General features: G+C 40.5%; 1 protein-coding gene across 1 annotated transcript in view; it reads right to left on the minus strand.

The window, feature by feature from the left end:
• ALK (anaplastic lymphoma receptor tyrosine kinase) overlaps positions 1-3,774 on the minus strand; it is a 234,102-nt gene extending 230,328 nt beyond the window's left edge. The window contains exon 1 of the mRNA XM_014951272.1: positions 3,275-3,774. Within this exon, the coding sequence (XP_014806758.1) occupies positions 3,275-3,467 (193 nt within the window). The 5' untranslated portion in view covers positions 3,468-3,774. The remainder of the gene's footprint in view (positions 1-3,274) is intronic.
• Between the last annotated feature and the right edge of the window lie 7,282 nt (positions 3,775-11,056).

Here is an 11,056-nt window from a genome sequence, read left to right on the forward strand (position 1 = left end):
AAGTCATTTTGTACAGGTGGGAAAGTTGATGCATGGGAACCAGAACAGAAAGCTGTGTTCTAGATACAGCTGCCCCACACATTTATACTACAGCAGACTCTTCCTATTTTCTACTCCCTTCCCAGTAAGTCCCAACATCACATTTACTTTGTGACTCCCACTGAGTTGATGTTTTCACAGCTCTGTTCTTACCCCAAAATCAGCCTAAGTGATTACAGCTAACTCAGAATCTCTGCCTATATATGCCAAACTCAGATTGGTTCTTCCACCACCTCAATTCAAATAATCTGCATGAAATTTCACCTGCCACTATTATCCGGTTAAACATCCTTTTTCAATTCCTTGCAAACCAGACCTCCAATCTTTTACCCTGAATAATTTCATATCGAACTTTGCCACCTCACCATCTATTTCGATTCTCAACCCCTGATTTGTGTGACACCACATGCTGAGCACATCAAGTGAGTGGAGAACTCAGATGTGACTGCAACCAAATGCTGGAACACCTGAAACTAGTTCTTCCTCTGGGTAGCTTGATCCACAGCGATTTGTTCCGATTCCTTCAGACTGATACATCATGCTGCAGGGACGGGGGGGAAAATACAGAAGTTGTTCCAATGTCTCTCTTTGGGAGATCTACCAACGCTTTGCTACTGAACCTTTTACAGAAACTTCTATGAAGCACAATGAATCATACCCAAGGCATTTGTCTCTATCAGCGTCTTGACATGTCTTGATAGCCAAGTGACAAGGATGAGCTAAACCATCCCAAAATCTAGTTACGCTATCTGTTTATCTCTGTGCATTACTGTCTGCAAAGGAGATGAAATGAGATTGAGATAATTGGAAGTACAATTTGCAGGAAACAGTAGGGGTTGGAATTACTGTGCTTAATTATTTCAGATTGAAACAGACCACACAACTATCTGTGCCAAGCAGCTGTAATTAAAGTGATTTAAAATAGAGAGATGCTAGCTCCAAGTGTTGATTTTCAAATGAGTCTTTATACGCATAAGAGTTACAGTCATCTATGAGCTGCAGACCCACAGCTCTACTGAGGGACTCGAGATTAAATTACCACTGACTATGATAATCTAAAAAAACAAAAACAAAAAACCCAAACAAACAACAAACAAGCAAGCAAATAAAACACCCCAAACAACTAACTTTGACTGAATGGATTTAGATTTGTGGGGTGGCAATGTGACACTGGGTACTTGGCCCTCATAATGACAGAAACACAAGCTGAAGCTTGTGTCCTGCTAAATTGCCTATATTCCAGATGAAGAAAAAAAAAAAACCACCACCCAAAACCTTGGACTTAGAAATGGAATTTTATCACAGTAGGCAACTGGAAATCATCAATCAAGACTACCCTTGTTTTTGTGGTACATGGCAAGCCAACAGTCTCCCCTCCTTCTGCTTTGACAGACATATAGAACTGACTGAATACAGACAAAGATATAACCAAACAGAATTCACAAGAAACATACATCAACAATATACAGCACCATAGCAACCCAGCCAGGCCCTTCACCTGGAACAATACATTTACTTCCTCACAGGTTTTCCCCATTTTTTTTCCCCACTCCAGGAAAGTGATCACTACTCTTCTCAATTCAAAACAAGCAGGTTTTAATTCCTAAATTTCATCAGTAGCCAGTCTGCATGAGAATTTAAGAAAAAAGGAAACCACCTTCTCAAGCAGCAGACATTCTGATTTACCTTAAATTTTCACTTAACTGTATCTTTGTAGTAAGAAATTTAGTATGCACATCTATGTTCTTTGATGTGAAAATTAGAAGATATTTGCATATGCATCACAAATGTGGTCCATCTGCTTTACATGACACAAATCCCACCAAAATGACTTGGTCTACCCATAAATCAGCACTCAAACAACGGGCCTTAAAAGTTAATTTATAATGGCTGTCTGGGGAAAAGTACTAAACTATTGATATGGATGAGAAAACAGAATTAAAGAATATGAACGAAGCGGCACTGAAACTTTTCCTCAGTATTTGCCTGAGCATAAAGAACTGTTATAAGCAGTCAGAGTGCAGGTCTGCAAAGGTAAATGCTATCTCTGATGCCGGCTACTAAGACATAGCAGTCAGAGCCAGGTCTTAAAAGTTAAATGCTATCTCTGATGCCGGCTACTAAGAAAAGGATCCTTTTACTTCCAGCTTTTTGTAATAGAGGCTTCTTGAGTCAGGGACTGTAAACAGACTATTGAATTAAATAACCAGTGATTAATGTATTCTGCAAGATTTCACTTGATCTTTCTTTAAAATTCTGGCCTCCATAAGATTAATTCATGCATCTTATTACCAGTTTATTCAGGTATTGTATGAAAAATCTCTCCTCTTGCTTGTTCTATACCCGGCACCCACTAACTTCATGGCTGCTTCCCACTGCTCTTCACTGGGCATTTTTGTAGACCTCCAAGTCCTACCATTGCAGGGAGAATAAAGAATCCTTTTCTGTTTAATTTTTTCTAGTACAGTAACTGTTCCATATCCCTGATAATCTCTGTTGTTCTCCCCTATACCTCTTTGTTCTACATTCTCCTTCCCCGGATAAAGCTTGTAGCCCCAACTTCTCCTTTCCATTTTGTAGCTCCACTCTTATCAACACCACCTGACCCTTATGAGGAGAGATTTCAAGCAGCAGGAAGGATGTTGAGAGTTTTTATGCTTTCACAGTATTAGAAGAGCACAAATACACCTAAAAATCTTTTTAGCACTTATAATCTTAATGAAATATTATACTGTTCACAGATACAATCATGAGACCTGGACACAAAGATATTGCCTAAAACGGTCTGCAAATAAGCAAGCAGTAAACAGCACCTAGAGCAGAGGTAAAACCAGGCTCTATTATGAATCTCTTCCAACCACCGAGCTACCTTAAACACAGGCACCACAGTATTACTCTCATCCAAACACTGTCCACGGCACAGGTCAGTCTGATTCAGATTTTACACAATACCATACTGGATATTTTGCTTCCTATAGATACAATTCAGATTGCCTTTCGACGAAACCAGATCCTTCATGTGCAGAATGACTCTCTTTGTTTGTGACACTGTTTGCATTCATTGTCTGTTGTGGCAAAAAGACCGTAGCTTAAGTATTTTAAGAGAACATGTTTGCTTTGATGGAGTTTTGAGAGTTTTTTGGTAGGTTTGGGGGTTTTTGGGGGGCAGAGGGGTTTTTTTGTTTTGATACCTAACCACTATACTGAAGGCATTACACAGTTGTATTCATCTTACCTTTAGGTGTATTCTCAGAGTGATCTCTCTCTGGCCCATCTGGGATGTGTAGCTGTGAAATCTCCTCTGCACTCACTCTCAGCCAGGCGTTGTTGGAGGTTGCTTGATCTTTTGAGGAAAGGGAATATTCCAGCTCACAAGGAGATTCAAAATTGCAGTCGAATACTAGAAAAAGAAAACAGACATAGAACATACCAGATTAATTAAATCCAGCTTCCTCTGTGCTGGAAGTTGTGTATACACACTCATTTTATACTTCAGTAAGTTAGGGTTTGCTTTTTTCCATAATGAGGTAGAAAGATATGGAGAAAGTCCATAAACATACAGGCAAAAATGTATCTGAAATGGATTGGACAGAGAGGTTCATTATGGAGGTAGCAGCAAATCAAGAGGAAGGCCCAAGAGCCAGTAATTCCCCTTCAAGGACAGAGAAAAGGGCAGCACAGGCTAAAGCAGGGGAAAGCATCATCTAGACTGAAAAAGAAATAGATAAAATAGACAAAAATAGATAAAATGGGACAGAAAGCCAATCTCCTCTGGGATTTCACTGAATTTCACTGAATTTCACTGAATTTCTAGAGTTGGAAGGGACCATAGAGATCATCTAGTCCAACTCCCCTGCTGAAGCAGGATTGCCCAGAGCTAGAGCATGTTACTCAGGACTGCATCCAGGCGGGTTTTGAAAATCTCCAAGGAAGGGGACTCCACAACCTCCCTGGGCAGCCTGTTCCAGGGCTCTGTCACCCTCACCGTGAAGAAGTTTCTCCTCATATTTGAGTGGAACCTCTTATGTTCCAACTTGTGCCCGTTGCCCCTCGTCCTCTCACTGGGAACCACTGAAAAGAGTCTGGCTCCCTCCTCCTTCAACCCTCCCTTGAGATACTTGTAGGCGTTGATAAGGTCTCCCCTCAGCCTTCTCTTCTCCAGACTAAAGAGTCCCAGCTCTCTCGAAAAGGATCCTTTTACTTCCAGCTTTTTGTAATAGAGGCTTCTTGAGTCAGGGACTGTAAACAGACTATTGAATTAAATAACCAGTGATTAATGTATTCTGCAAGATTTCACTTGATCTTTCTTTAAAATTCTGGCCTCCATAAGATTAATTCATGCATCTTATTACCAGTTTATTCAGGTATTGTATGAAAAATCTCTCCTCTTGCTTGTTCTATACCCGGCACCCACTAACTTCATGGCTGCTTCCCACTGCTCTTCACTGGGCATTTTTGTAGACCTCCAAGTCCTACCATTGCAGGGAGAATAAAGAATCCTTTTCTGTTTAATTTTTTCTAGTACAGTAACTGTTCCATATCCCTGATAATCTCTGTTGTTCTCCCCTATACCTCTTTGTTCTACATTCTCCTTCCCCGGATAAAGCTTGTAGCCCCAACTTCTCCTTTCCATTTTGTAGCTCCACTCTTATCAACACCACCTGACCCTTATGAGGAGAGATTTCAAGCAGCAGGAAGGATGTTGAGAGTTTTTATGCTTTCACAGTATTAGAAGAGCACAAATACACCTAAAAATCTTTTTAGCACTTATAATCTTAATGAAATATTATGCTGTTCACAGATACAATCATGAGACCTGGACACAAAGATATTGCCTAAAACGGTCTGCAAATAAGCAAGCAGTAAACAGCATCTAGAGCAGAGGTAAAACCAGGCTCTATTATGAATCTCTTCCAACCACTGAACTACCTTAAACACAGGCACCATAGTATTGTTCTCATCCAAATACTGTCCACAGCACAGGTCAGCCTGATACAGATTTTACACAATACCATACTGGATATTTTGCTTCCTATAGATACAATTCAGATTGCCTTTCGACGAAACCAGATCCTTCATGTGCAGAATGACTCTCTTTGTTTGTGACACTGTTTGCATTCATTGTCTGTTGTGGCAAAAAGACCGTAGCTTAAGTATTTTAAGAGAACATGTTTGCTTTGATGGAGTTTTGAGAGTTTTTTGGTAGGTTTGGGGGTTTTTGGGGGGCAGAGGGGTTTTTTTGTTTTGATACCTAACCACTATACTGAAGGCATTACACAGTTGTATTCATCTTACCTTTAGGTGTATTCTCAGAGTGATCTCTCTCTGGCCCATCTGGGATGTGTAGCTGTGAAATCTCCTCTGCACTCACTCTCAGCCAGGCGTTGTTGGAGGTTGCTTGATCTTTTGAGGAAAGGGAATATTCCAGCTCACAAGGAGATTCAAAATTGCAGTCGAATACTAGAAAAAGAAAACAGACATAGAACATACCAGATTAATTAAATCCAGCTTCCTCTGTGCTGGAAGTTGTGTATACACACTCATTTTATACTTCAGTAAGTTAGGGTTTGCTTTTTTCCACAATGAGGTAGAAAGATATGGAGAAAGTCCATAAACATACAGGCAAAAATGTATCTGAAATGGATTGGACAGAGAGGTTCATTATGGAGGTAGCAGCAAATCAAGAGGAAGGCCCAAGAGCCAGTAATTCCCCTTCAAGGACAGAGAAAAGGGCAGCACAGGCTAAAGCAGGGGAAAGCATCATCTAGACTGAAAAAGAAATAGATAAAATAGACAAAAATAGATAAAATGGGACAGAAAGCCAATCTCCTCTGGGATTTCACTGAATTTCACTGAATTTCTAGAGTTGGAAGGGACCATAGAGATCATCTAGTCCAACTCCCCTGCTGAAGCAGGATTGCCCAGAGCTAGAGCATGTTACTCAGGACTGCATCCAGGCGGGTTTTGAAAATCTCCAAGGAAGGGGACTCCACAACCTCCCTGGGCAGCCTGTTCCAGGGCTCTGTCACCCTCACCGTGAAGAAGTTTCTCCTCATATTTGAGTGGAACCTCTTATGTTCCAACTTGTGCCCGTTGCCCCTCGTCCTCTCACTGGGAACCACTGAAAAGAGTCTGGCTCCCTCCTCCTTCAACCCTCCCTTGAGATACTTGTAGGCGTTGATAAGGTCTCCCCTCAGCCTTCTCTTCTCAACCCAAGATACCATTGGCCTTCCTGGCCGCAAGAGCACACTGTTTACTCATTGTCATTTTACTGTCCACCAGGACCCCTAGATCTTTCTCTTCAGTAGTTGCCTCTAGCGGGTCCACCCCTAACCTATACTGGTACCTGACATTTTTCTTCCCCAGGTGCAGGACCCTACACTTTTCCCTGTTGAACCTCATGAGGTTCTTCTTTGCCCAGCCCTCCAGCCTGTCCAAGTCTCGCTGGATGGCAGCACAGCCCTCCGGGGTGTCAGCCACTCCTCCCAGTTTGGTATCATCAGCAAACTTGCTGAGGATACACTCTGTCCCCTCGTCCAGGTCACTGATGAATATATTAAACAGCACGGGTCCAAGTATTGACCCCTGGGGGACTCCACTGGTTACAGGCTTCCAACTTGAACCTGCTCCATTAATAATTACCCTTTGGGTCCTGTCACACAGCCAGATGCTGGTTCAAATTCAACCAGGACCATTACAGTGCAAAGACTACTGACATGCTTCATAGTCATGTTCCACCTCAGTGAGCACAAGGCTCTGCAAAGCGAGTCATATATCCTGGGCATATGGGACACGCTGGTAGCCACAGGCACTGCACCCTGCCAAGCAACCTTCTGACCCCCTGCCTTTGAAATGCTTCACTGAAGCAGCAGAAACTTGAAAAACCGCAAAACTTCAGCCTCCAGGCAGTACAGCCAGCATCTGCCTCGAGCACAGACGTTTCTTTTTTGAGATGTTTCTCTTTCAGAAACCAATTATCCTGCTGGTGCAACTCTGATTCACTTCCCAGTGTCCAATTCCCTATCACACCATAATTGAAGTTGCTTAACATCACATACAGTGATCACTTGTGTGGATTTTAATCGTCAATATTGCAAAATTTTCTGGAATGCCCCGTAAACACTTGCTTTTGTCACCGCAGTCAGCACTCAACACAGTATTTGGTAATGGAAAGAAACTATTTCTGAACTAACTCAATGTTTCTGAAAAGGATAGGTCCATTTGAAAAAACCCAATGAAAAAATCCATCTCTTCTTTGGAATTTTCTACACTGTCTACTGTCCTGCCATGGCTATGCAAGTGGAAAAAATAATCTGAATTGACATTAGTCAAATTAACTATTTTTTTTTTTTCAAACTTCAATTACATTCTCTATTAAACATCTAATTTCTTCTTAGCGTGCACAGATTTATGTAGTTCAGCCTATTCTCCTGGTGATATAACATTTTCTAATCTGAAGGTTAATACTGTTGCCCTCTCACTGTACTTCTCCCAGCTAATTTGCCTTTTTAACAGCAAGCCGAAAGGAGCAGAGGCTATTTTTCCAGTTTATATTTGATTTTCCTAAGCAGGTGTTTTACTGTTCACTCAGTATTTTGAGTGCTTCACAACACCATGGAAACCATATAACGTAAGGAACCCATATACACCACGAGCAGCAGTAATAAGGACTTCCTTAAATTTTGGATGCACGAGTCGCTACCCTCTTCAGGCCTCTATGTTATCAACATAAATTTCATGATACATGAAGCACAGTTCAATTTAGGCAGCAGGGAACAGTGGATATATTCATGCTATACAGTTTGCTGCTGCTGCAATATCACACCCAAACCTCAGACCACTTCTCTCTAGCCCCATAGATGTTCTTTAAAAAAAGAAAAACAAACCCAATATTTTTTTTAACCTTTTAAAGTGTTAAGAGTGTGTTAAACTTTGTATCAAGGGCCAAACAGACAAAAGAGCAACCAAACACTCAATCACTCGTTACAGAACACATATCCTCCTTACTGTATAGTTTAGTCACAGGGAACACCTTGAGTAGCATGTGCTTTAAGGCACTGTCAAAAAAAAAGGTGGGGGGGTGAAACACACCTCACGCAAGGACTTTTTTGACGGCACCCACAGAATGACATAAGAGAAAGCCCAGGCCAAGGACAACACCTGGCAAGCGCAATCATTTCAGATCAACTATTTCATTCTTTGTGGGCTTCTCTCCCCCATCAGTTTGTCATATTTCCATTAGCTTTCCAGCAGTCCCTGCTTGTACCTACTCTTCTCCCATCCAGATGCTGGGAGCAGAAGCCTTTGTGCTCCTCACCCTCTTGCCCCCAAGCAGAGAAGCCCTTCATGGATCTCCCCAAGGCGCTTTCATTTTCCTCCTCCTGTCCTCGGCCCCTGACACTCTGATTATGGTGCCTACAAGCACTTGATAGCCAGCTCCAGTCCCCTGTTCAGTCTCACTTTCCAGAACCTCCTCAAAAGAGGAGCTATCAATTGGTTAGGGAGCCCTTAACACAGCAGGCCTCTGACCTAAAACCAGGACAACTTAATTGGGATATGTGATTAAGTAACAGCCCTCACATTTAGTGTTATGACCCCTGCAGACAACTGAAGCCTCTGCCTGAAGGGGGGAAAGTAAAGAAAAAAAAGGCAAGTAGCCATACTATTTCCTTCTCTCGCAATGAATAGCCCACAGAAAAGCAGCAATGATCTAACAAGCTTGTTGTGGTCAAACTGAATGGCCTTTGCAACTGGTCATTCCTTCAAAGAGGAGGAGAGTACTTGGCTCACACATCTGGGAGCATCTGTGATTCAATGAAAACTTCCTTGTGTCTTTTCCAGAACTTGATAGTGCCCCCACATCACTGGAATATCTGCACTCTTCATAGGCTCTTACTTAAATAAATCTCGTATCAGATACGAATTTCAATGCTGTTATCCTATTCAGTACAAAGAAACAATGGCAAAGAGATGTGATCTGATGCAACACAGCAAAATCTAAGCAAATGGCATCCAGCCTTCCAAGCCAAACATTAACTTGCTGCCCTCAGGCTTTCCTTCCTCCACAATGTCCTTCATTATCGACAATGTAATATACTTTATAAAAAAAAAAAGCATTATATATAATACATACCTTTTTTTCACTGATAAGCTGCTCTTGGTGTGGTAGCTGCTACAAGACTATATAAACCACATTTGCAAATTCAGAACCTTCACAATATTTGAATTGCTGCCAATTATTGTCTTAACATGCTTAAACACACCAAGTTTATTTTTTTCTTACCCAACTAAGCACAGAAAGAAGTAACCATGTGCCTTTGGAAGCTGAATAAAAGCTATTCTGTCCTTTTCTGAAAAACAGCAAGCACTGCAGGAAAGGTAATTAAATCTAACACAACTTTTAGTGATTATTTTTTAAACCTACTACCAATATAAATAGACTAAATACGGAGCTTTAGGACTTGAATAGCGTGGCTAGTCAGTAAAGTTGATTTTTTTGTGATTTTTGGTGGGTTTTTTTAAAGACATGTCACAAAGATTTATATCTAGGATATGCATTTATGTCACAGCTATATTAAATTATAAATTCCTATAGAGCCTTTAGGATCTAAGTTCCAGCAAATTGTAAACTCTCTTTTTAAATATATTGCAAAAAACCTCAATCCCTTGTCCAACAATCTTTTGCATCTGCAACTACTGGATGCTAGAGAGACAGAACAGTTAATTTATTAGAAGTCTATTTCATCATCATTACACCTTTAAAGAGGAAACAAAAGTGACACTTATAATCAAATCAACGTAAACACCTGTTTAAGAAAGGCTGTAGACATCAGTCATTTCAATTTTTGATATGTAAGAAGATACAGAATACCAAACATAGACTGAAAAGTAAATTAAGCTACTACCCGATTGAAAAGACGGTAGAATCTGTGCATGTCTAATGACGTTAGAATCTTGTGAGTGCTTCAATTTATTTATTTTTAATCAACATACCTAACAGCAATAATCTGTGCACAAACAACTAAAATATCTGGCAACTACATCTGTTTCAATTAAACTGATTAGAGTTTTCTAATAAACAAATGACTTAAAATAGTAGTATAAATAATATATCAAAACACAGTAATCTGCAGGAAATATCCTCTTACATTGCTGCAGGTCAGATTATGGATCATTTTTGGATCATTTATGTAACCACACATGACAGAAACATGCCTTATTTAGAACAAAAATAATCTAATTTAAAAGAGAGATATAAAAAAAGCTATTCTTTTTAAGAAACTGTTCTGATTATCCTATCTTTGCCTGCCCAACAACAAATTAGGTTTATTTGTTTTAAACAACCTCTCCTTTAAACCACAGAAATCTTACCAGCAGGTAATTCCCTCTTAGACTGCTCCTTTCTAGTTCTACGTGAGTCTGACTTTAAAAGGTCCTTTTCCCTCCTGGTGACTCTTACAAATCACTCCTCCTTCATTACTCTCAGCTGGTCACCCCTTTGAAAAGGTATGGTTGCTTTCCAACCTCACTACAATAGGCAAGGGAGAGAGCTGAGGTTCTCTGTTCTCAGAAGGACCAGCTCAGAGATGTACATCCTAACTAGCATCTCGTTAGCTTAAATATGACTAATTTGTAGTACATCTACAGACACAAATGTACAATGCAGAGGTCATTTATAGTGATCAAAGTGGGACCACAATCTCCCTCAAGAACACACCTCTAAGAGCTGCAACAATCGCAACAGCAGTATAGAAACAGATAAAATATTCTTGTGCAGGATGTCTTTTTTTTAATACAAATATTGACAGATATTCCTTGAGGAGGAGACATAATTTAGATTGTATAGTAGAGATGTGCTCTGCTGAGTGAGCTTTGAGACCTCCATCAATACCCACTAACCTCTATTATACCCATGTTATAGGGCCTATAAGCTTTTAATTTATGACAGGGAAATGACAAATTGATTTTCCAGTTATTAATCCTAGAGACAGAGCCAGTTCCTAAAGCCTTCCCCACT

This window comes from Calidris pugnax, unplaced genomic scaffold (assembly GCF_001431845.1).
Source record: "Calidris pugnax isolate Ruff unplaced genomic scaffold, ASM143184v1 scaffold24, whole genome shotgun sequence".
NCBI classification, from domain to species: Eukaryota; Metazoa; Chordata; class Aves; order Charadriiformes; family Scolopacidae; genus Calidris; species Calidris pugnax.